The 25,870-nt window shown below is 35.2% G+C and overlaps 1 protein-coding gene across 1 annotated transcript; it reads right to left on the bottom strand.

The window, feature by feature from the left end:
• Positions 1-361: 361 nt before the first annotated feature.
• CALB1 (calbindin 1) lies at positions 362-24,740 on the bottom strand. The gene is made up of 11 exons (XM_045560663.1): positions 24,500-24,740; positions 23,889-23,965; positions 20,390-20,464; positions 11,310-11,393; positions 11,151-11,207; positions 8,024-8,101; positions 5,560-5,615; positions 5,429-5,468; positions 5,248-5,301; positions 2,407-2,478; positions 362-2,070 (listed from the first exon to the last, which is right to left on the bottom strand). The coding sequence occupies exons 1-11, from the start codon at positions 24,576-24,578 to the stop codon at positions 1,957-1,959; spliced, it is 786 nt and encodes a 261-aa protein (XP_045416619.1). The 5' UTR covers positions 24,579-24,740; the 3' UTR covers positions 362-1,956.
• Between the last annotated feature and the right edge of the window lie 1,130 nt (positions 24,741-25,870).

Raw genomic sequence — 25,870 nt, 5'->3', positions numbered from 1 at the left:
AATGACAGACCTGGTATACTTTTGGTATGTACTTGGTAGTGAACAGCTATTTAATACTTTTCTGCAGACGAAACGTTGGAAAATTCTGTATGTTTCTACTTTTCCCTTGGATATCTGCCAGGAAGAAATATTTGACTGTGTCAGTTGGGCAAAAAACCCAAAATGTTTGGATATTTTGAGATTTCCTTGTAAATCTTGACATCAGAGATACCCCTTAACTCAGTGAGGCATCTATCTAATAATTCATTGAGTCAAGTTGGCATTTATTTAGATCCCTTAGGTTGTAATAATTTGAGCATCCTGCATTTCTACCTGGATTATATGTCAACTGACATTTCGAAGAATAAAGAAATACAAGAGATTAAGGTTATTTTCTTTATTTAATCTTAGTAGTTAAATTCAGTCTAATGTCAGCACTTCCATTTACATGCTAGAGGCAAAGCCAATCTACCACTCACTTAACATCATTTGATAAATTTTAGTTTTTGGCAGATCTCTTTTCTGTTCATTCTTGAGGGAAAGAGATAACTCACATTTTCTGTTATTTTTGTGAATTGGAAAAATAAGTGTTTAATTTATAGAATGGTGACATTCAAGCTGACCCAGAACCATCATTAACTCTCAGGCAGTAACTTTGTACATTTCACACAGCCACATCTCTCGTAGCTTTCTGTTTCACAATCAAAGAATCCGAAATCACCAACCATTACATGTCAACTATAACCAGTATAGGATATTCTAGCTACAAATATGTGAAACTGTTACTTGGATGTGTGTTAAAGAATGTTTTAGAATCTCCCTTGCTATATAAGATAAATGATTACATTAACATTTCTCTTCAATGTTATTTTTTTAACTCATCTGAAACTATTTGCAGATAGAAATAGAACTATTTTGAATGCTGATCTCAATATGAAATATAGAGTCCACATAGTACACAAAAGTATTGATGATATAACATTCAGTAATCAGGATGCTATGGATTTTACATTAAAATTTAATTATATAGTAAAAAATAGAGTTGTTAGAGCTAGAAAAAAATATTTTCAGAGGCAGCAGATACCCTTGGTGGAAATGAACAATTCTACTAGAGAGAAAATCCAGGAGGTATGAAAACTAGACACCAGGACACTCCATATATTAAATTTAATCAGAGAGTACACAGAATATGACATAAAACAGCAGTTTACTAGAATAATTGTAATCTACAACACATGAAAACAGTTTATAAAATGGATTAAGGTCATACTCTGACAGTAGGCTTGTTGGAAATATAGGCATAGAGTCAGACAGATTTACGTGTCATCTGATGTTACCTTCGCTTGTCACCAAATCAACTTGAACCAGTAGTTTTGTATGGATTTAAGCAGTAGACATGTTGATTAGTGTACTAAGTCTTCTCTAGTGAGAGACTGTTAACTTTATAAAGCCATAATTAACTATTTATTGATATTTTGGTGAGTATTTTAGATGCAAAAGCACATTCCTTCTAATAGTTGGAAATATAGCTTAGAAATACTTTGTGGGACAGTCCTATGATTGTCTAAAATAACAATGCTTGGCTTGTCATGTATGATTTTCTTATTCAGTGACATATGTGCATTTACACGTCAGAGACTAGAATTATAGAGATTAATCCTGGTGGAATTTTTAGGGAAATATTGTCCAACTGTATTTATGAAAACAGGAATATGTTAGGTTATTTTTTTTTTTTACATTGGGTGTACTGACTGGCCTAAGCATAGACATTCTCCTTCTCAATCATATAGTTACAAAAACTGTACATTACAAACAGTATAGAAACAAGCTGAAAAGAACGAGCTACACATCCTGGATAATTATCTATATGCAGTTAAATTTACAGATATAAAAGAAAATACAGCCTACTCTCTTACAGTGCACAGTTATTTTTTTGAGATACAGTGTATCGCTAGCAAGTGGCTGTGACCACCAACTCTAGTTGTCCCCAGCACAGAGAATAAGAGCAAGATCCGTTCGGTACAGCTTCCCTCCATCCGACAAAGCCATTATGTTCTTCTTGTATGTTGTAATATTATTAATATCCAGATCCTGTATAGAACATAAATGGCATTGTAATCCAGTTAAATATGGAAGTTAATTAACCACTGTCAAGTGATAAAATAGACAAAAACTGCTTTTTACATCAATCCATTAACAAAAGAGCTAGATTATGTTCTTAAACAAATGTGAATAATCACAACGTTGTTTTTAAAATCTATTTATCACAGATACACTGATTTAGGTCAGAACCAAATCAAGTTAAGAATCGAAATCTATTTCTGTTCCTCTTTAATATTTAAAGTAGATTTCCAAAATGGATGTGCGGTTGCTTCTGGAGATCCATAAAGTCTGCTTAAGAACTAAGTGGCACGATAACTAAGTTACCTGTTTATTCTTCTCACACAGATCCTTCAGTAAAGCATCCAGTTCATTTTCATCTATGTATCCATTGCCATCCTGAGGGAGGAGAAATAAAAGAGTATACAACCAGCTCCATCCACATGAGTGGGGAATGAAGTGAAATGGAAATAACTGGAATCCTCAGAAAATCTCCCAATTGTATAGTTGGAAGTTATTATAGCCTGCTTTGTTAGGCCCTCAAAATTTTTAGCTGTTCCAAAGTTGCAAAATATGCAAGATATGAGTTGCCTCTCATTCAATACCTTACATCTGTAAAATACCTTGAACTTTTCAAAGTACTTTCATATTTAATATTTTACTTTGTGTTAACAATATCATCTCCCGGTGAAGTAGGTAAGCAGCCACAAATATGTTCATACAGTAAGTAAAGACACTGAAGCCTGATGATGCTACATAGCCCAATGTCATACCAGGCAGCAACAGAGTTGTACTGGAGCCCATAGGTCTAGGAATAGAGAAATAGGAAAAGCGAAGGATATGACCTCGTGACATCACAAACAAGCTTTCCTCACACATACGATGTTACCATTTAATAGCAGGGAGGACTTTGCTGGATATTTTTACCTAGCTTTATCCTCATTTGACCCTGCAAAGTAGGTGTTATTATTATCTCTTGTTTACAAATGAAGAAATTGAGGCTCAGAAGAGTTTGGCATTTTGTTCAAAGCTTTAGAGCAGACAAATCATAGTGTTGGATTTGAATCAAGGTTTTTGTAATTTGGGACATACTATAATACATTTCTAATGAAAATGATGAATTGATTTTATAATTTTAACAGCCCATTTTTTCCCCAAAATTCTTCTCGAGTCAAATTATAGATAAGAATGAAATTTTAAGGCATCCAAATTAGAAAGAAAGAAGTTTAAATTGTCCCTGTTTGCATATAATATGATTTTTTATATATAGAAAACCTTAAAGACTCCATCACAGTGTTGGAATTAATAAACAAATTCTGCAAAGTTGCAGGATACAAATTAAAATTTAAAAATAGGTTATGTTAATAAACTATTTGGAAAGGAAATTAGAAAATCACATTTATAACAGCACCAAAAAGAGTAAAATAGAAATAAGCTGAGGTGAAAGACTTGTCCACTGAAAACTATAAAACACTGACAAAAGAAGTTAACAAAGACCCAAGCAAATGGAAAGACATCTGTGTTTATGAATTGGAAGGTTTAATATTGTTAAAATGTCCATGCTACTTGAAGAAATTTACAGGTTCTATGCAATCCCTTTCAAAATACCAATGGCATTGTTTTACGGAAATAGAAAAACAATACAAAAGTTCATATGAAATCACAAAAGACCCCAAATAGCTAAAACCATCTTGAGAAAGGTCAAATCTGGAGGCATAACACTTCCCGATTTCAAAATATATTACAAAGGTACAGTGATTAAACAGTGTGGTACTGGCATAAAGACAGACACATAGACTAATGGAACAGAATAGAGACCTCAGAAATCAGTCCACATGTATACTGTCAACTGATCTTTGACAAGGATGCCAAAAACACAAAATGGAGCAAGGATAGTTTCTTCAACAAATCGTGTTGGGTAAACTGGATAGCCACATGCAAAATAATGAAATTGGACCGTCAACTTATACCATAAAAAAAATTAACTCAAAATGTGTTAAACTCTTAAATGTAAGACTTGAAACTGTAAAATTCCTAGAAGCAAACATATGGGAAAACCATGACATTGGTCTTGGCAATGATTTCATGGATATGAAACCATAAGCACCGGCAACAAAAGCAAAAATAGACAAGTGAGACTACATCAAACTAAAAAGCTTTAGCACATCAAAGGAAACAATCAACAGAGTGAAAAAGCAACCTACAGAATGGAAGAAAATATTTGCAAACCACATATCATGTAAGGGGTTAATGTCCAAAATATATAAAGAACTCCTATAACAATAGCAAAGAACTAATAATCCAATTAAAAATGGGCTAATGACTTGAATAGACATTTCTCCAAAGAAGACATACAAAATGTCAACAGGTATATGAAAAGATGCTCAATATCACTTATCATTGGAGAAATGCCAATTAAAACCACAATGAGGTATCATCTCACATCTGTTAGAATCCTATTATCAAAAAGATGAGTTGGTGAAGATGTGGAAAAATTGGAACCTTGTATACTGTTGGTGGGAATGCAAAATAGTGCAGCCACTATGAAAAACAGGATGGAGATTCCTCAAAAAATTAAACATAGAACTACAAATTATTCAGCAATATCACTTCTGGGTATTTATCCAAAAGATTTAAAACTGAAATCTCAAAGAGATATTAGCAATCCAATGATCATCATAGCATTATTCACAATAGCCAAGATGTGGAAACAATCTAAACATTCATCGATGGAGGAATGGATAGAGAGATTGTGCTGTATACATACAATGAACTATTACACTGCCTTAACAGTGAAAGAAAGCCTGCTATACGTGACAACATGGATGAACCCTGAGGACATTATGCCAGGTGAAACAATCCAGTCACAGAAGAACGAATACAGGATGATTCCACTTGTATGATATATCTAAAATAGTCAAACGAATAGAAACAAAGTAGAACAGTTGTTGCCAGGGCTGGGGAAGGAGGAAATGGGAGTTACTAATCAATGGTCATAAAATCTCAATTATACAAAATGAATGAATTCTAAAGATCTGCTATACATCATTGTCTCTATAGCTAACAATACTGTTTTTTGTGCTTAATTTGTTAAGAGGGTAGATCTCATTTTAAGTGTTCTTACCACAATAAAAAAGAAGGAAAGATAAAAAAAGAATGAACTTGTACCTGATCATATAGCTCAAAAGCTTTGTTGAATTCTTTCCCACACATTTTGATTCCCTAAAGACAGAGAAGAGAGCAAATGTTAAAATGCTATTACTATATTTCGATATGTTTCCCTCGACAAATCTCCCACATTCTAACTTTTCGAGAAAAATATTATTTAAGGGAGAAAAAAGTTAAATACCTGAAATTTAAGAAGAAAATTCTCCTGCACTGGTAGTAACCTTTTGAGAATAAAACATTATATTAATAGATTAAATTTTTTTGAAGAAGATCAGTTTATTATAACAACATTTGCAGGGTTCCTAAACTCACCTGGCCATCTCAGTTAATTCCAGCTTCCCATCATTATTTGAATCAAATAGTTTCAGCTGAAAGACAGAATGTCATTATTCTTGCCATTTGAGGAATGATTTATGGCACGAAGGAGATGAACATTCAAAATAAAGCTGTTTGAGTTATCAAGTATTTATACACACAGTAACATTTTAAAAACTAGCATTTTTTAAACTTGCAATGCAAATTTTCAACTCTATAATTTGTATCAATTGCCAGAGTTTATCAAAATAACATAGAGTAATAGTTGTCTTAGCTAGGATTCTAGAATACTGTCATTTATTTTCATTGCAAACATGTTGATATGTGTGTGAAGATGTGGGATGGTGTCTGGCAGTGCATGGCTCTTCCAGAGTCTCTTCAAACAATGGTATGAAAATAAATATTTAATTTGTTTCACCCTTTTGGAGCATAAAATAGTACAAAAAAAGCAGTAGACAAACAAAATGAATAAATTCTTAGAGGATAGAATTTTTGAGTAATTTTGAACAGTTTTATTTTCCATTAAGTATTTGATACTCAATGAAGCTCCCTAACTCTCCACTACACTTATATATACATCATATACAAAGACACATCTAGACATAAGCACACTTGTATCCATATTTTGGAGCATTCATGTTTTTAGAAAGTAGCAACTATTGCTATAACAGGTTGTATAGAAGTAGTATACATGAACTATATTAAATATGTAAAATATGTATGCTAAATGAATACTAAATGTGTGAAAAAGTAGCATTATTTTTGTTTTTGAAGAAAGGAATGTGGTCAAGGTTATAATGAATATAGATTTAGTGAGGTCTTTTAAAGGAGAAAAGGAAAAGCATTCTATGGTTTGAGATGTTCTAAGAATCTTTTGTAGGAGGCAGATTTTTTTCAGGATCCTATACTGATACAACATTTTTAATCCATCGACCATAAATTCTAATATTGTCATGCTGTCTACCAAGATACTGGATGGATCACAGTTTAGTGCCCATGGGAAATATTTCCCTACATATATATTTAAATTTTAATTAGTCCTTGATTAATTTGCTTCCTGGATTTGAACTGGTTTATGACATTTAATCAGATATGTCAGGCCAATCCAACAGGGGGAAACTCCCATCTGAGTGGTTTTTGAAAGGACGCTTCAAATTTCTACCTAGAAAAGAGTCTTTTCTTTAAATAGATATCCCTTAAGATTGGAACAAAATAGAAAATTGAAAAATGTAGGTTATCGTCCATTTCCCAAAAGTTATTCAGAGCTTAGTTATTCAGCCCATTGTGACACAGAGAAAGTCTCCCCATTTGTTTGCTAATACTGTTGTAAATGCAAATGTAATAAGGAATTAAAGATGACCACGAAAACCTTTTTGGTTGTTTTGAAAATGAAGATTAGCTCCACTTTATAATAAATGACACTGTTTAGTGAATAAGGCAATAGTAAAGTTCTGGTGCTTTTTTTTTGTTGTTGTTGTTTTTTCCCCAGATAAATGTGGGCTGAAAGCCTGAGAGTAAACATCAGTTACATCAAATATAATCAAACCCTTTATAAGATTGTTTCTTAGGGTAACTAAACAGTCTAAAGCCTTCATCAATCTGATATAACATAGCAGCTTTTACAATGTACAGCTATGTTTTATTTAAATCCATGGTATAAGAATTCACAGTACCTTCCTGATACTTAAAGCATGTGTAAATATTTGTATCTCCTAGTAGTTCTAATTCTGTAATGAGTCCAAATGAGAAAACTTCACACACATGAAACTAACTTCATGGACATTGGTTTATTTTATCTAGAACCTCATTAATTTATGTGTTCATTTTTTTCCTAAAACATTAGGTGTCTATGTGTAAAGTAGTTTTCATGGTTCTATTATCAATATTCTATAATAGATCTTGGTTATACTATTTATTATAGTATGAGGCTCAAGGTATATTTAGATTTTCTCATCTGTAGCAGAAATACAATACCCCAAAATAATAAAAATCAAAAGAAAGGAGACCCATTTTAAGTCAATAAAGTCGCTAGAAGATCTCTTTAAACTATAACAAAGTCTATGATTTCCCAAGCTGTGATAAAAATGGATTCAGAACCTCTATAATAAAAGATTTTTGGTATATAATGTAATATGTATGTACAAGTTTTATAATTTAGTGATATAATTACAATGGCTTTGTAAAAACAAAACACTCAACTTTTGACAGATAAAAATTACATACCCCACAAGAAAGGAAATGCTCAAATGTTGGTTGAGCCTTAAAGCCAATGTCTACAGTACTCAGCATCACAAGATGTAAGCATTTTTAAGTATTTTAATTTTCAAATGAAACGATACCCATGTGCATGTGATGTCCACCCTACAGTTTGTTTATTTCATCGTGTGTAGCCTTGAGTATTAGTAATAACACGGTAATATTTCATGAGCTCTTGGCTACATACAGTCTTTTCAAGTCTTACCATTAGGTCTGTATACTCGGCTAATTTTGTGTCATCAACAACCTTGTTTGCTTTTTCTAGCAGGTCCTTTAGAAAGTTCTGTTAAAACAAAGAACACTCAGATAAATTCCAGTGATAAGGTACAGTCTGCTTCCATTTCAGCATGCCTTAAAACAGAGCATACCAGGAATGCAAAGGAAGTTTCTTTTTGAAGATAGAAACAGGGGAGGAAAGGAACTTAGAAGAAAGACAAAACCATGTGATCCTCTTGGCATCCCAGCGATGGAACTACCTTTGACAGGTGATCTGTGGTCTCGTCTGTGCTATGATTTTATGATTTCAATTAAAGGAGTATCTGGCTTGTGCTCTGTGTAGGAATCTGAAATAAAATTTTAAAACCAGCCTGCTCAAAGGATGTATTTCTACTTACGGGTATCTTCACGAGTACTCAAGGGACTCTTCTGCAAGAAACATAAGGGCTTTTTTTTCTATACCTTTGTAATGTGTGTTAAAAATTATCAGTAAACCAGATGGAGATCTACCTCTAATTTCAAATGCATTTTCTGTCCTCACAGGTTGTATCTACATATTGATTGGTAGCAGTAGGAAGCTTGTTTCTCCAGAGGGCCAGTTGGTTAGTTTTTGGCTTGATGTCGTCCAAAGCACTTTGGTTAAAATGCTTCAACTGTTTGAGTTAAAGCAGTTGGCCACAGATGATGTCATAAAATCCTTGAAGGATATATGAATCATATTAATATAGAGATTAATATGGGAAGGATGAAAAAAGATGATTATTTAACTTGACAGTTGGAGCTTAGGAGTGAGTTTAATTTTTTTTCTAATAGAGACATAAATCAAATAAAAGCTTTACAAAGGCTTGCCATATAAATGACAGTGTAAGTACTTAAGCATATAATAGTCTTTCATTTTGTCTAGCGCTGTTCATTCGCAACTCCTTTATTTTCTCAGAAAATGAATTAATGCAATTATGAAAAACTGAGCAGATACTGTGCCCAGATATTATAGAAGGATTAGCTTTCTTTGGCTCAGCAGTAGTTTAGCTCCCTCCCAAATATACCAGTTCTTCCTGGCTGATTTGACTTCACTCTTTTCAAGGAAGGAAATATTTTTCTTGGTTTGATAAATTCTTTTTCTTTTTTTACTTCAAACATTCTACTGTAAGTTCAAAGAGAAGCATGGAAAATTCAAAGTTATCTGTTGGGAGTGAATTTTATTTTTGAGCCTTATAAGGCTTTTGTCAGAGATTAATTGGGTTAAAAGCCTCATCAGAGACTAAAATGGTGGTCACAAAAATAGCCTGGGAGAAACCTTGGGACGCTGAGATTCAAAGTCGTGTCTGAGAACAAGCGATGTTTTACTCTATTACAGATCTTAAAATTAGCTTTCTTGAAAGATCCATTAAAAAAGAATGCGAACTTATCTTCAAAATTCCCTGGGGAAGAGGACTTCTATTTAGAATCTCTTTCTGAGGATAAAATTTAGAACAAAGAAGGAGACTTTTAGGATATTTTGAGGTCAGTATCGGAAATGAGCTAAGGTTTTCATTATGAACTTGAAATGATTTTTTAAACAATATTTTTGGTCTAACTGAATAAAAACACAATAGCTTAGCTGTCACTTTGTGGGTTGCTGAGCTGCAAGTTTGTGAAAGACATTGTTTTTGGTGACTTACATAAAGAATGTTTACATTTTCAAGAGGGTGCAGTTGAACGTGTTTTAGCAATTTTGCAATGGTGCAAATATCGTAGTTCCAGCTCTAAAATTGTATGTACTCAAACCATATTGAACTATGACTAGGAAACTGTTTGATAACCATATTTCCCCACAGAGCAGCCGAAGAGATAACTGTCAATGAGTTAAGCTTGAAAGCATGTGGTGTTTTCTGTGGGGGAAAAAAAAACATTATTAGAATTACCAGGTATTCTAGGTCCAAATCTAGATTCTTTTCTTAGGCAGCTTTGTGATCTTGAAAAATTATCTAATCTCTCTGAACTTCAGTCTTTCTGTCTGTATATTGGGAATAATGGTACTTGCATATTTTCTGTGAGGATTAAATGTTAAAATACGTTTCAAGCACATAGTACTCTGCCTGCCACCTAGTAGGTGCTCAATAAGCAGTAACCTGCTTCTCTTTTAGTCACTCTGCATGCTGAAGATAGAGAAAATAGGGTCTTTCAGACTGAGACATCTTAGGATTGGTTTGAGGAGATGAGATGAAGGATACTTCCATATTTCTGAAAAGCTAGTAAATTGACTCCATGAATAATATAATTTATTATGCCTTGCATGTCACAAAATCTTTCACGTGCAGCACCTAACTTGAGCTTCACAATAAATCTGAAAGGAAAGTATGATTACTCCTGTTTTAAAGATGAAAAAAATCATAATGATGTAGTGATTCTCCCTGAGGTAAGTCTTGATTTCAGATCTCTTTGCCTTTTTCTTTATAATCTCTGTGAGAGAGGAATTGAAAAATTCATTTTCAAAGTTGTAGTTTTTCAAAAGTTTAATTATATAAGCATTATGTTGTTATCGTTGTTGAGAGGCAGTAGGTTGTACAGAATGTCTAGGGGCCTTGGAGGCAGACAAGTCTGGATTTAAACATTGCAGCTCTGTGTCTTATTTCTGGGTGGACTTAAGTATATCACCTAACTTATCTCAACCCCTTTTCCTCAGTGGGGTAATACTAATCTCATAAAACTCATGCAAAGATTAGGTAAGAAATGTGTATAGTTGGCATATAGTAAGTGTTCAATACTTTTTTCCTTGTTTTTCTGTTGTAAGAGAACTCTATTTATACAGATGTTTAGTCTGTAAAATATAATTTCAAATTTCAATAAAATGAGTGGCTTATTTGGCTTATGTATAATTCTGTGTGTCTGTCTCTTATGTAACAATTTGTGTACACCACAGAAAATACCACTTTCTTGCATGGCTGAGCAGAATTTCAAGAAGCACTTGAAGTCTCTTTTTTGATCTGGTACTTCATTAATGATGTGGAAGAGTGGGTGAAAATGTGCCACTGCTCAACATTAGTTTCTTTTGTGGGAGGTTTTTTAAAAAGCTGCGAAGTTCTTAGCAGCTTATTTGAAAGGAAAAAACTTAGCACAAGTTTGTATTTGCTTACCTTAAGCTCCTCAGTTTCTATGAAGCCACTGTGATCAGTATCATATTTTCTCCATGTCTGTAAGTAATTTTGGATAAGGAAAACCAAACACATTAAAAAAAAAAAGAAGCCAACAATTCTACTTTCAGCAGCTTTCTTAAAATGATAGCTTTCCTGTACCTTCATGAATTCCTCACAAGACTTCAGCTGCTGGCATCGAAAGAGCAGTAGGAAATTCTCTTCTGTGGGTAATACGTGAGCCAACTGGAAAAGATTCAGAAAGAGGGAAAGAAACGTTGTTGGAAGGAGCATGAAAACAAGTCTCTGCCATCACCTGCAGCTTAGTGTTCCTTCAACCTGTTCCCTAGGAGCAGTTTTATTGCCTAGGAAAGTAGAAGAGAAAAAAACATTAGCAACTTTCCCTTTCTGGTACTTTGTTCCTACAAAGTGCCATCATGTTTCCAATGCTGTGTGCCCTGCAACTAACTGCTCAGCTAGGACTAGTGTGGCCACTTCTCATCTGCTGGACGTACAAGCAGATTCATCCCAGTAGCCTGAACAATTCATGTATGTTCTGTGCCACAGATCAGATCTTGCTCCTCTCAGGGTGAGGAACAGCACACATGGGGGCCATAGGTTTCATGTAACATGAAAGAAACTGTGAGAAATGAATGTAGAGGAAAGGGAGGAAAGAAAAAAATGCATTCTCAAGCTCGAGGAGAAAGGCTACTATGAGATACAAGGGAAGATAAACTGAAGGCAATTGTAAGACAGTGGAAAGAGAGGTGGAAAAGAAATTCACCATGAACAGTGGGAAACTGTACAGTAATAGGAAAAGTCAGTTCTCAAATTGTTGATTTTTGCTAAAAGGACATCCACTGCTTGAATCCAGGGCTTGGGTTTATTTTTTGATCTCCACTGCATGACTCTATGACATTTCCCCTTAGATCTCATTTCATAACTTCAATACTCCTCTTTTTTTTTTTTTGAAGAAAAAAGGGCTCTAGATCCATTTTATGACTAATATAATCTATCTATTGCATGCAGAGAAGGAGGGAGCTGGATTGATGACCCCACTGCAGACATGAGTTCTATTTCTGGCTCCGCTGCTAATTAGCTGTGTTCCCCAGCAGCCCCTCAGACATTTCTGGACTTCAGTGCCTTCATCACTAGAATAAGGAGCTGAAATAGAAACCAACATCTTTTAAATGTATTGGGTTCAAACTGCCTTCTGTTGGAATCACTGCATCATCAACATTAAAGAATGAACCTACACACACTACATTTCATCTGAATTCCCTGCAGCTCGAGCATGGACCCTCAACCCTGGATTTTAGTCCCAGAACCTATAGTCTAGATCAACCTTAATGTCAGTATAAATTCTAAAAGTTCTATCAACTTCTAGGAAAGACTATCACATCCATTTTTTTTCTTAAATTTTATCCTTTTAGTCCCATTAAAAATTTAATATAAAATGTATCATTCTACCATATATGCAAGCAATCTCATCTTCCTTATCTCTGTATAATATAGCCTTTAACTTATCTTGTTTTTAGATCTTTGAAATAATATCTCAAATTAAAACTGCTCAGATTTTAGGCACTATATGTGGGGGTGAGACCAAGGGAAGGTGCCAAACATTTTTTCAGGATGTTTAGTATGACCCAATCAGAAAACATTTTCTTATTTATTTTGAAACAAAAGTCACTAGTGTGGATAGATGACAACATATCTAAAAGGTGAAAATAGGGGTTTAGGATTTGCTAGTAATTTTTAAAATATAATCAGCTTTTGGTCCATAAACATACTTACATCACTGCAGTGTGGGTATGTATTACTATCAGGTCCATTATTAAACTCAAGGTACACGTCTTCGACCTTTGTATTCTTTTAATTCCTTTAAATTCTCTAATTATAAAATTACATTCCTTAGAAATAATATAATTCAATTTAATTCAAAAATTCAAAGCCCAAATTTTTCACTTGAGGATACTAAGACCCAAAGAGGTTAAATAAGTTGACCTGTAGACTTTGAAAATAACTTTAATTTGATGATTATTAGTAAATTAAGTCAGCAATATGCTTATTGAAGACAGCAATAGATGGATGATTTACTTCTTTACTGTTGGACTACAAATAATGCATTTGTGGGTGATTTTTTTACGTATAACAGCAAGATAGTCTGAATATGTTAGGCTGTTTCCACTAATTGAAAATTAGAATGCCATCTTCCTTATAAAGACCCCTTTATTCCTCATCTGTGAGTGGGCTGCTAGTGAAAAGTAGCTATACACGACTTTCATTATTAAAGGAGCCGGATACCAGCTAAATTAGTCCCAGGGAGTAAGTCTCCACCCAAAGCTAAGTGGGGAGAGGAGGAGAGGGAGAGAGAACTGACGTGAGTGGGCTGGACACGGAGAAGGGCTCTGTCGCAAGTCTTTTGTAGAGTCTCAACCTGTCTGTAATAATACTGTCCTGAAGGGGCTCAAAGGAGGTGGGGCGGGAAGAAAAGAATAACCCAGAAAAGGGGAGGGAACAAAGACAAAAGACAATAAAACATATATGTTTCAAAGATATGTCAGAGGCAGACATTTTAAGGAACAGATTGACCAATGGAACTGGATGTTAAGTATACATTTTGGAAGGTTCTGTGTGATATGAGATGACTGGCCACCTTATATCATGGCTGGGCATTAACATAAGCATTAATCTGGGAAATAAGAAATAGCCAATACAAACTTTTCCTTTATTTATTGGTATGTAACTTGTCAGATACTACTTCTTAAGTTTTCGGTGGACCTTCCCCTAAACCATTCATTTCAAGAGGGCAGAGAATATTTCTTTTCTACATCCCCTGAATGTCCAGTGTGGTGCCCAGCATGTTATGTGCCTGAAATAAATGCTTGTACATTGGCTGATAATTTTACTTTATTAAAAATACCTACTTAACATGATTTATAGTGAGTATTTTTACTATCTCTTCATAATTTTCTATTTTGCTTGAATGTTTACAATTAATCTGTGTTGCTTTGAATGAAAAATATAATTAAAAAAAATAATTGTACTTCTCCAAATCCACCAAATGCATGAAAATAGAAAAAACAAAAGAATGAGCTAGTGAGCAATGATTAAATGTAAAATTAGGGAAATTTAACCATCTTTGTTTCATAAATTAAAGTTCATGTAACTCACATAAAATTCAGAGATCTGTAGAACGTCAAATAGAGAGATGGCAAAATTGCTCTTAATGTCTAGTGTAAATGTATATTTCTTGCCCATGCTATTTTGTTCTTACTCTTAATTATTTAAAAATATATATCCATGTACAACATATTCAATCCATTCTAATTTTATTGAACTGTTAGTGTTACATTCGATACAGTACTGTCCTACTTTACAAATGTTAGAAATGAGTCTTAAGCATGTAAAAGATTATTATAAGACAAACTAGCCATTAGGAAAAGCAATGAGTATGTGTGGATAGGATGTGGCTACAGTGAACATAAATCTTTCTTAAGGTGCGTTTCACAATGCTGTGGTCCTGTGTTCTCTGTGGGTTTTTCTGTCAATGCTTATGAATCAATTTTTAAATTTCAGAGCTGGGCAAATTGATTCTCCAGCTGGAGCCTCTAAGACCACGTCTACAATGCCAAAGGCCTTTTATGGAAGGTGTTGAGTAGGGTCAGACAGGGCATGGAGAGGGTCTCTGCTGGACAGAGAAGGAACCATGCCCCTCAAGTCTTTTTTAGAGCCTCAACCTGAGAATTTCTTCTTAGATATGCTAAGTCACTGCTGTCCAATACTTGTTCCAATATTATTGGTGATTCCTTAGTCTTTGGGCTGCCTGCCTGCTCTTTTATGAACTCTCAAAACTTTTTTATGGAGAAGAGAGTGAAGAGTAGCAAAAGGAGAGTGGAAGGCAGATAGTTGTGGCCACAGGCAGAATCCCAAAGAGCTTCACTTACGAGATTTGGTTGCTTGTCACCAAGAGTGAGGGGGTGAAGAGAACCCCTTTCTTTCTACTTGCCCGTCTCCCCTGCCAGTTTCTACTCTCCTTGAGGATAGGGTGTGTATCTTACTTACTGTTTCTTTGCCCAGCAATTACAAAAATTTCTGTAAATATTTCACTGAAGCAGTGAATGAAGGCAATTGACTATTTTCCTAGAGTCAGAAATGTCCCTTTGCAGATCATTCAAATAACATATTCCTGAGCCATCAATAGAGGGTGGACATTGTGGTCTGCTCTCCAGAGCTCCCTTCAGTTGCTAGGAATGTTGCTGTAGCCTCAGCTGTTGGGCCCCTTTGAGGGATCACTGGGGCTGTGGAAAATTGCGTCACCAGGGAGGCTGCACCCTATAGACTGATTCACATAGTGATATGAAGGCCCAACCCACTCACTCAAAATGTGAAACATCTCTGAAGAGTCGCCCCAGCTCCAGAGCTCATTGAAGGGTCACTGAGGTCTCTGTTGAGACTGTATCACAGCCCAGAATCTCCCTCCACCCAGTTCTGTTCTCTTCACTTTCCTTCCACAGGTATTGATCCCACGAGCACTTCCTAATAGACCGTCTGATTGCTACTCCTCCACTCAGATCTGCTTCCCAGGGAACTCAACCTGTAACAAGGGCCTTTCCCTCTCTCTTCTATTCCTGGCATACTATAGAGCCCTTGCCTTATGTTTTGGAGCAGGTTGAAATCCCTTGCCATGGCTCATTTGTCTGTTAAATACTAGGCACTGTGCTGGCGGTGGGGGATTGACAGTCACTGTCAGTGAGAACTTCACAGGGAGGCAGATAATTTCAAACAATTTTTTTCCCTGACAATTTCAAAGCAGGAGGCAGATACAACAATCAAACTAAGTACTAGGTGTGAGGAGAGTACGCATGAAGGGCAATTTCATTGGAGACGACTGAGATAGGTACTTTAAATTGTGCATGGGACAGAATTCTTAACTTTTAAACACAATCATGGTGCATGTTAACATTCTCCAACACATATCAGCCAAGCATTCACTTTTTTCATTTGAAACCCAGAGTAACATTCTTTCTAGCCAATGAGAAGTGAGTCCAGGAAATTCAGAAGGCAAATAATCTTCTCAAAAATTTAAGGCTATTCAAATTTAATAATTTGAATTTGCCAAATTATGTAAGTGGGATAAAAAAGGCTTGGCATTCAGAAGAATGGTGAAGATTTTCCAATAAGTTATTTTTGTATTTAACAATAATAGCAAATACATTTATTGAGTTCTTATGGTGTGGCAGGGTTGGCCTACTTCTTTGACATATATTATCTCATTTGATGTTGATACTTATAACAACCTTATGAAATTAATACATTGTCATTCCTGTTTGCAGCCAAGGAAACAGAGGCTCAGAGAAGGTAAATGATCTGCTCTCACATAGCTTGTAGTGTGAGCCAGAGCTGAAGGCACACAGTCGGATTATCGAGATTTTGAGACTCTCTCCCTTATCTTTATCACCCTCTGTTAAAATCTTCAATCAGAAAAAGTTTTCCCAACAGATTGTTAAAAATGTCTATCTAGAGGGAAGTTTTAAATCAGATTTCACTGTCAGTCGTTTCTCCAAATTCTGAGGTGGACAAGTAGTCTGCCGTGAAAAATTACATTCCCCAGGGCTAAACTCACACGCTCACATCCCACTGTGGAAGAAAAGAGGGAAAGGCTCGAGAAGTGCTTTCTTCCCTGGGAGGGTTGTTACAGTTTTAGGATTAAAATAGCTTTTAGATCTATTTTTCAGTGGATGCACTGACCTGAACAGATAGAAACAATAAGATCGGAGAGGATGGTTGGTTCCCACACATTCCTCAAGGAATCAGGTAAAAAACTTAAATATTTGACATACAGCTAAGGGAAATATCTATACTTCATGTGCGCACCAGGGAAGAAAATTCCATTACCTGCTAAATCCCCTTCCTTCTTGCTTATTTTAATCGGCCTTCTTTGCAATAGAGCTATTACTCTGACTAAATTTAGAACATTTTTTGACTGTCATGGTATTTGTTCAATGATCTCAGAATTTTGATGTTCCTGTTTTGAGTTCATATTGACAATCTCTTTATTACTGAACTGTGTTTGTGTGAATTTTAACATCTACTTAAAGACATGAAATTAGGAAGTTCAGAAGGAAGCATATTTTGAACAACGTGTTTCAGAGACAAACCAATTTGGCCTGTTCCATCAGGAAAGCAGGCTACTGCATAAATATTTGGTTGACTTTGATTAGATTTTGATGAGTGCAACTATTAAGTGGGCATAAAATAAAGGCAAATCCAACCATTTTACCCTTTGAACATTGAAGTTAAGCTGTGCTTGACATTAGTAGGTAGATTATTATAAATTTTGGAAAACATGGGATTTTGTGTTCTTTTATAGCTAGTTGGGATTTGTGTATTGTTCCATATTATATATATGATTTTTAAGCAAGTGGTATTATATATCAAGTTGGAAGAAAGGATGAACTTCATTTAATACAATTTTCTAGTGACACTAGAGGGCACATGATGAATTCAAGCATTTCCCATTCTCTGTTTCCCCATTTTCTACATGTAATCTATAGCTTTCGATTTCTATTTTCCAATGATTTCCAGAACCGCTCTTTTTTTCACTCCTACTTAACCACCATAGGCGGAATAAACATACATATGAACTACTGAAGCAGTCTCCTCCCTGTTCATCTAGTCTCTAATTCTCCTCTTTCAAACTGACCCCCAGTCCCCTTCCCTTACTTGTATGTCTTGGCTGATAACTCAGGTTAATGAAAAGAGTCTTGCAAACAAAGTCATATCTAGGTCTATGTATAGGTTTTGTCACTCCCGGACAGTGGGACCTTGGGCACATCATTCAACCTTTCTGGGCTTCAGTTTTTCATCCTTAAAATAAGGAATTTCGGCTGGTTCTTCCCAAGGGTCCCATCTAGCAAAAAGTTCTATATCCTGGAACACTAAAACCCTCTAATCTGTTTTTATGAGTCTAACTTCTCTGTCTTTAAACTTTTTCAGCTTCAGCTGATCTGAAAAATTCTGCTCAAATCATGTTGCAAGTGCCAAATAACCTCTCTATACAGTACTTTGTGCATCCCTATTTAACCTGGCTAAACTTAGAACCTTGCCATAAGTAATCAACCAACTGAAGCTTGAAAATCTTTCCTTTTAATGCAGAAAATGTGCAGATTATTTATTATTTAAAAAAGTAGGCAGGGTAGTTTTAGGGGGACGTGGATGGGTTCTGACTGTTCTACCATTTATCTCTTATTTTTTCTTTGACCTTAGGCAAAATCTACTGAAGCTTCAGGTTTCCTAACTATATAATAGATTCCCATTTTATATTTAGACTAGATTAATTTTGTCGTTATGAGGATCAAATGAGATAACATATTTGAAAACACTTTATAAATTGTATAATGCTATACAAACTGACATTATTTTTTCTTCTCCTTATTTCTATAAAAGTCCCTCAGTTCTTCATTTCAGCTTTCATTGCCTTCTTCATTCTCTTCAGATACCTATATTTCTCTATCTCTCCTTACACAGAAAATCTTTTCTTTCCTGTAACAGTTTCTTATCTCAAACTTCTGGGGAAATTTCTTTCATCAAACCTCTAAAACAATGCATCTGCTAAATGACCTGTAACCTCTCATTCAAATTAGACCTCAAATAATAAGGCATAAATGATTAGACTACATCATATATGGTAAAATCTGGATTCAAAACATGAGCATCCATCTTCTCCTTTGAAAAATGTAAAATCAGAATCAGATGTATGCTTTTTACTGCACAACCTAGTATTATGGAAGGGAATAAACAGTTGAGATTGGAATCCTTCAAAGTGAAGTAAGTTAAATGTAAAATGACAGTCTTTCCTTTACCAGAATTAAAAAGTATGCCAAACTCTGACATAGCCAATCTATAATTTCACTTATGTCAGATTTTCAAGCTAGTTTTGAATAATTAGATTTACCTCATCTCATTTATGTTCATTTAAAAGTTATTTATTTTCTTATCCTTGATGATTTCATGTCTTGATTAGTTGGCCTCTGTGTCAATCTGTAAGTCCCATTACTATCATCTATTTATATAGTAATGAGTTACACATAGGCAAAGGGGAAAGTGTATACTCCAGGGAAAAATTTTAATTATGAAGATTGAAGATAATAATAGTATGTCCTCCCTTAACTCTATTTGGAGTAGCTGTTTAAAAATAAGCATATTTCAGATTGGCGTCAGAAGTGTCCTATATGATCAATTATTTGAAAACCAGGTTAGTTCTCTGAATCAAAGGTAAATTATGACTAAATGTTGCTGAGAGTCAGAATACTTCATAGTCTAAGACACTGAGAACACTATATGAAAAACATAATTATGCTTATGATTTGGCATATTTTAAAATATGTCTTTATTAATTTTTCTAGACAAAGCTGTCCACTCAATTTCTCTAATAGGTTGCAGAGATAAAAAAAAAAAGAAGCAGAGATACTAGAGTCTGAAAACATACAAGTAAGGGAGGAAAGAGCTCTTTCACAAATCTGAGAATGCAGAGGAATTGATGAATAATCGAAGTTTTACTTCCTTGATTCACAGACAAAAATAAGTTATCCTTAATGAGAAAAGTCATTGTTAAAAGATTTGACACCCACAGTTTTAACTTTCAGAGACTCAAGAGGAATATGCACCTATAACAGATCATAAAATATTTGCTCACTTTAGTTAAATTCATGTGTTTTTACTAAGGCCAACTGTTAATCTAAAATAGAATTTCCAAAACCAGGATGTGACTTTTGCCATGAAATATTACGACTGCAAGTATTTCATAGGAACTGCAAATATTTTCATTTTATATTTTAAAAAATGTCTATGCTGTTAAATGATAGGAAATAGTGGTGAACCATGTACTTGGACACTGTTTTGAAGTGAGCTGGGTAATATACTGTGATGGATACTCATCCAGAAGTCGGGGACTTGTTCTTCTAACTGCACCTGTGCCAGCCAACAGCTGTATGACCAGAGGCAAACCATTTCATTTCTCAAGGGTCTCAGTTTTGTAATGTATTAAATTTAGGCAAACTCTTAGGTTTCTTTCATTTCTAAAAATTTTTGATTTTATATTTCTGAGCAGAAGATAATATTACTTAGGTAAAATAAGACTCTCTGAATGGGTCTTGCCATAGTATGTTTGACTTTGATACAACTTCAAAATTGAAACTCATTTATTAAAATTAAATCAGAAAAATGCATAAGTTCCTTACCTCTACAATTCCTATTTTTCCATCATCTCTTTGTCCATACTGATCCACAAAAGTTTTCATCTCAGGTGATAACTCCTAAAATTATATAAAAAGCAGGTAAGAAGTTTGTAAAAAAAAAAAATACCTAATTATGCTTGTGATGGTGATAATAACTTATTGCAAAGAAAACCAAAATTGTATCCATTTAGAATTATGCACACTGATTAACTATTCTCATGAAAATTAAAGGCATAACAGACACACAGTATTTATTAGTTCCAAATGAAAGAGTTATAATTATTATCAGTTCTAAACCAATAGCTATGATTTATCTTCTATTATTAGTTTTGACAATTTGCTACCCTTTGAAAATATAGTGAGAATCATTCAATTCATGATCTTCAGTGAATGCAAATATAATAATCATTGTTAATATACTTTGCAAATTGCTTGCTTCAGTAAATATTGTTTTATATTGCTGCACTCTTTTGTCTTATAACATTTTTCTTATTCTAACGCAATGTTTTTTTTCCATGGAAGATAGTAATGTGTGTTTGCAGTTTGGACAAGCAAAAAATGTGAATGTCAAAGAGTAACTCACTTTATAGGCAAGTATTGTTTCCAGCATGGAAGGAGCATTTATTAACTAAATTAATTTAAAAGTTAAATAGATTAGAGAGCTATGAACTATAAACTAGTGATTTGAACATGGAGCTAGTATTCAGGAAGTTTAATTTTTACCCTTGGGTCTCCAACATAGCCCATTTTAAATTGCCCTGCTGAATTAACTGAAGCCTCTTTAAAATAGGTCAACCCTTTCTAATGTCCTATTCTGTGTCCTTGGGAAAGCAAATTAAGGTCTCAGTTTTTATCATAACTAACAAGATGGTGGCATTGTCTACCACACAGTTTGCTCTAGGGATAGATAGGTTAATATAATTTAAGGGCTACGTTGATGCTAAATAGCATTACTAGTAGCATTTACAAAATCCTTTCGGAGCCAATGTAAGTGTCTTTAATAGAAATAAGGTAATAAATAGTAACAAAGCAATTTAATTACATTATACTTTTTAAAAAACTCTTCTACTATAGATAAATTACAATTTGTATTTATTAAATTTTGTTACAGAAACAATTGTAAGAAAATGAAAGTGTCCACCCCATGGCAATAGTGGGAATATCAGTCCCTATATTTTTTACACATACCTTAATGTAAACAAAAACCAAAGCATTCATTCTTAAATCTTAAAACTATGTAATACCTTCAGTTTAACTAGCAGATTTGACATTTAGTTTGCGAAATTTCAAGATGACAATTATGTCAAAATCTAGTTTTTAAACAGTGCAAAACATATAATCATCATCATGATCATCATTGTTATTGTCAATTAAAGGTTTATAAAAGTGAATGCAAATTTAAAGATTAAACACTATACTTAGTGTAAAAGCGTAGTTTCTGAAAATATATTGGAATGTTATATTTCATTAATGTTATATTCACACACTTATACAGTGAAACATGTATCCAGCCTATGCACTTCTCAATCCAGAGCTTGATTTATATTTTAACTATCCAAAGCCGAGAAAAATACTCAAGAATCAAGGTATTAAGCCACTTGACATAATCCTATACCTCTGCTCATGCTCAATTTTAGTATTATTGAATTATAATCTAATAATCAGAGTTTCAAATATTCCAAAACTGGAGCCTAGGCAGTAGAAAAAAACTAAACTTCAACTTGAAAACTCCAAAACAAAGGCATTGTTTACAAAAAGGTACAAAGATTAAAATAGGAGGAGAAAAAGAAAAATCTGGAAAAATGAATAGAGTTCAAGAATATTTGAATTTCTAAGATGAAAATAAATTTCAATATTAAAATTACTTCTGGAAAAATTGAAATATAATCATTTAGCTGCTGGAAGCATCTTCCAAGGTTTTAATTGTAAATGCCATGGAAAGTAAGACTTTTCCAACCAGATATTTTTAATGTATATTTTCTAATGAAGAAGAGAATTGCTTTTTTTTATTGGCCATAGATTCATAGAGCTATAATTATGGTGCTGCATAAATTTATTTACATGACAGTACATAAGATAGAGGGAGGTTGGAGGGCATATAAAACATTTTTACGTTATTTGATTCCATTCCATTACACTTTTAGATTTATGTAATATTAATTCTGGATAAAATAATCCCTAGAGTGCAGTCTAGTTTAAAATCAATTTGGTCAATGATTTTAGCAATTGATAGTTCTATAATGCACTATAATACATTTAGAGACCACTGGTATTCTTCTGAATATATCATACAGAGATGCATACTACACAATTTTTTATTTAAATAGAACAAAAAGATAATTCTGTTATTAAATTTTATAGACATCAATCAATACTAGAGGTAGTGACTTGCTATATGATATATACAGATAATATGTACATCATCAGTAATGTAAAATCTCTTTCTATCCATAGTCAAAAAGGCCAAAGATCATTAACATCTAGTTAGTCCAAATCCAACACTGCCTTCTGAAAGGCGGTCTTACATAAACCTCAATAGAGTAGTAAAATTCTTAACCCATTTTCCTTTATACAACCATCTCATCTATGTTTAGAAGCTGGGTATGTTTTATTTTTATGCTAACAACATCTTTTCTTAACAGGTTAATTTATGCCCAAAGGAAGTCATTTATAATTAATAAGAATTGTCATTTATGTAAATGACTATTGCCTTAAATCACAAACATAGCTTATTTCCAAGACGCTATTAATTGCTTCCCACCAGAGTATTGCTTTTTTTTTTTTTTAACAATAATGAAATTCTTAAAATTGTCTTACTTTTCACTTCTTTAACTTTTGGATTTCTCCCTTTCAACAGAATGAAGACCTTTTTCTTAGTAAATTCTTGTTCACAATTATGTTGCAAGTGGGCCAACTTTTCCCAGTGAGGAGGGTCAAGACAGGATGTTTTCTCATCTCCCTAACCACATCAACATCACGACAATAATATCTGGCAATAGAATAAGAGATCCATAATCTGCAGATCTGTTTCCTGACCACCAAGGGGCAGAAATGTATTTCTACCCCCTTACTTCTCACGCAGTAAAAGAGGTTAAAAATTACCTAACCGAACTCAATGGTAAAGGTGGTGATCCATCAAAAGGATCTCATGTACCTACACTTTCCTTTTAGGAGCTATTAAGGCAAGTACGAGTATAGAATATATGTTTTTAAAGCTTCAGTTTCAGACTGCAAGGTTTTTCCCATTAGAAAAGTCAATCTCTCTCTCTTTCTCTCTCCCCCTTCTTCCCTTCCTCTCCCTCCCTTTCTTTCTTTCTCTTTCTCCCCCTCTGCCCCTTTCTCCCTATGTAACTTTGAAAAGTGTTCCTTCTCACCTGCCTCAGTCAATAAACATTTACAATCTCCAGAAAGCACTTGACCTCGCTGGCTTTTTGTGAAAACACAAGACTCTTTATATTTTAGGATTGAAGGTCTTTTTCCTCCTTCACAAACTTGAACCTACCAATCCAGCTTTCTTTCGCGCCTGCTGGAGCTCCTGGATCAAGTTCTGCAGCTCCTTTCCTTCCAGGTAACCACTTCCTGCAAAGACAAAGAGGCACAGCCAAGCGTCAGCTATCTCCTTTCCTCATTTCGAGTGTCTTCCCTGTTCCCTTTCCACGACAGCTATCTCTCTGGCGACCTGAGCAGCTCTCTCTTGCCTGGACATCGTTTAACCAGCAAAGGGGACAGACGCGGCAGCGCTCCCCTCCTGGGGTGTCAAACTTTGGATCCACTGGACAAAGGAGGACGGCTGGGGTGCTGAGCGCAGCCACAGAAACTTTGGGGGGCAGCGTCTCCCGATCCCCGCTCTTTCTCTCCTTCTATCATTACCTTTCCTGGAAAGACAAAAGTTTAAGGCTTGGGGATTACGTGGAAGCAATATAAACTTTCAGGTTGACGGTTCGGCAGCCAGTCGGGGAGGTAAGATTAGGTAGAGGGGAAAGAAGTAAGGAACAGAAAGGAGGATAAGGGGACCGGGAGGCTCAGGGGAAGGCAAGGACTGGGAAGGGGCATGGAAACGGGTCCTGAAACGGTTAAAAAAAGAAAGAAAGAAAGAAAAGAGAAGATAATCACCGTCAGCGTCGAAATGAAGCCAGATCTCGAAAAACTGTGAGGCTGTGATCAGAGACGACTGCAGGTGGGATTCTGCCATGGTCCCGCGGGGTGCGTGTGCGCGAACGTGTCCGGCGAGAGCGGGGCGAGCGAGACCCTGAGCGGGTGCCGAGTCCGGGCTGCGCGGGAGACCTGGCGCGGGCGCTGCCGGGCGCTGTCCTCGGTGCTGCTCAGCTCCGCCGCCCTTCGGAGTGCTCTCCCACCCCGCACCCCGTTCTCAGCATTTATCCCGGCCGCCCCGAGCCGGGCCACGCCTCCTCCTGCCTCCCATCCCTCGCTCTCCGCCTCTTGCTCTCGCCACCCTTCCTCCCCTCCCTCCCAGTTTTCTCCTCTCCTACCGGGAGAGCTAGCTGGAGCAGGAGTTCGGCCTGCAGGAAGCAGCAGGTGGTGGAGGATCCTTTGCTCAGGGATTGGATGCCCAACACAGAGGCTCATTTCCCCCCACATTCCCCTCGTCCAGGAAGAATCTTATTCCTGATAATATATTCAGGAGCATAATAAAAATATAACCTGGAGAGGTTTGGGTTTTCAGATGGAAGGGGAAAGCTGATGAAGGGTAGAGCCACATAAATGATGATTGTATTTGTGTGTGATTTCTCCGAGACTTTTTAGTATTTGAACAAAACGAGGTGAAAGCTTGGCAAGTATTAGATTAATTTGATTAATGGTTACAGTGAACTGATTAATATCAATAATCACTCTGTCTAGTGCTTGTGAAGACTATCGTATGAATGTTTGCTAAGGTGGTTTATATGAACTAACCTTGCCAACATGAGAAAGCAGGGTTATGGTGGTTTTTCTGTTTCCAGCTTGAAGTAGAATTATAACTGGAAAGTGATAGAATTAAATTATAACACCTTAAAATATTAGAGGAGGAAGTGATTTTACAGACACCATAGTTTACTGCCTTTGAATTTGGAAAGAGTGAGTAAACTAAAGCAAAGAGAAAGAAAGAATCTGGCCCAAGTTCATATGTAGGTGAATTAGTGCCTCAGCCACAGCCTATTCAATGGCCTTAACACACAGACCTCTCCTCCTTTCCATATGCCATGCAATCCTTTCTAGAGTATTTTTCGGAAACTGGAGGTCACCAACAGAGTTGGAAAAAACCTACTTAATTTATGGTATATTATGTATTTTAATATAGTAAATGATATAATTAGATTGTTTATTATTACATAAACGCTTTGAAAGTACTTGGTTTTGAGTCATTTGGACCTTGAGGTCCACTGAAAATGTATCTCAAGTGGCTGATTACAACGGTACAAAAGCAAAATGAAGGAACAAGAGAAAATTCAAACATAGTCAATATAAACTTAAAATGTATTAAAG

Source organism: Lemur catta, chromosome 9 (genome assembly GCF_020740605.2).
Source record: "Lemur catta isolate mLemCat1 chromosome 9, mLemCat1.pri, whole genome shotgun sequence".
Lineage (NCBI taxonomy): Eukaryota > Metazoa > Chordata > Mammalia > Primates > Lemuridae > Lemur > Lemur catta.
Note: the sequence above shows the minus strand (reverse complement) of the source record. Positions and strands in the feature narration are given on the sequence as shown.

Bases quoted from the DNA above. Each gene is read 5' to 3' on its own strand.
- CALB1 (XM_045560663.1), bottom strand. From the start codon at position 24,578: ATGGCAGAATCCCACCTGCAGTCGTCTCTGATCACAGCCTCACAGTTT. The intron at 11,208-11,309 runs GTACAGGAAAGC...AATTACTTACAG, and splicing joins CTTGTGAGGAATTCATGAAG to ACATGGAGAAAATATGATAC. The intron at 8,102-11,150 runs GTAAGCAAATAC...TTGTTTTAACAG, and splicing joins TAGAAACTGAGGAGCTTAAG to AACTTTCTAAAGGACCTGCT.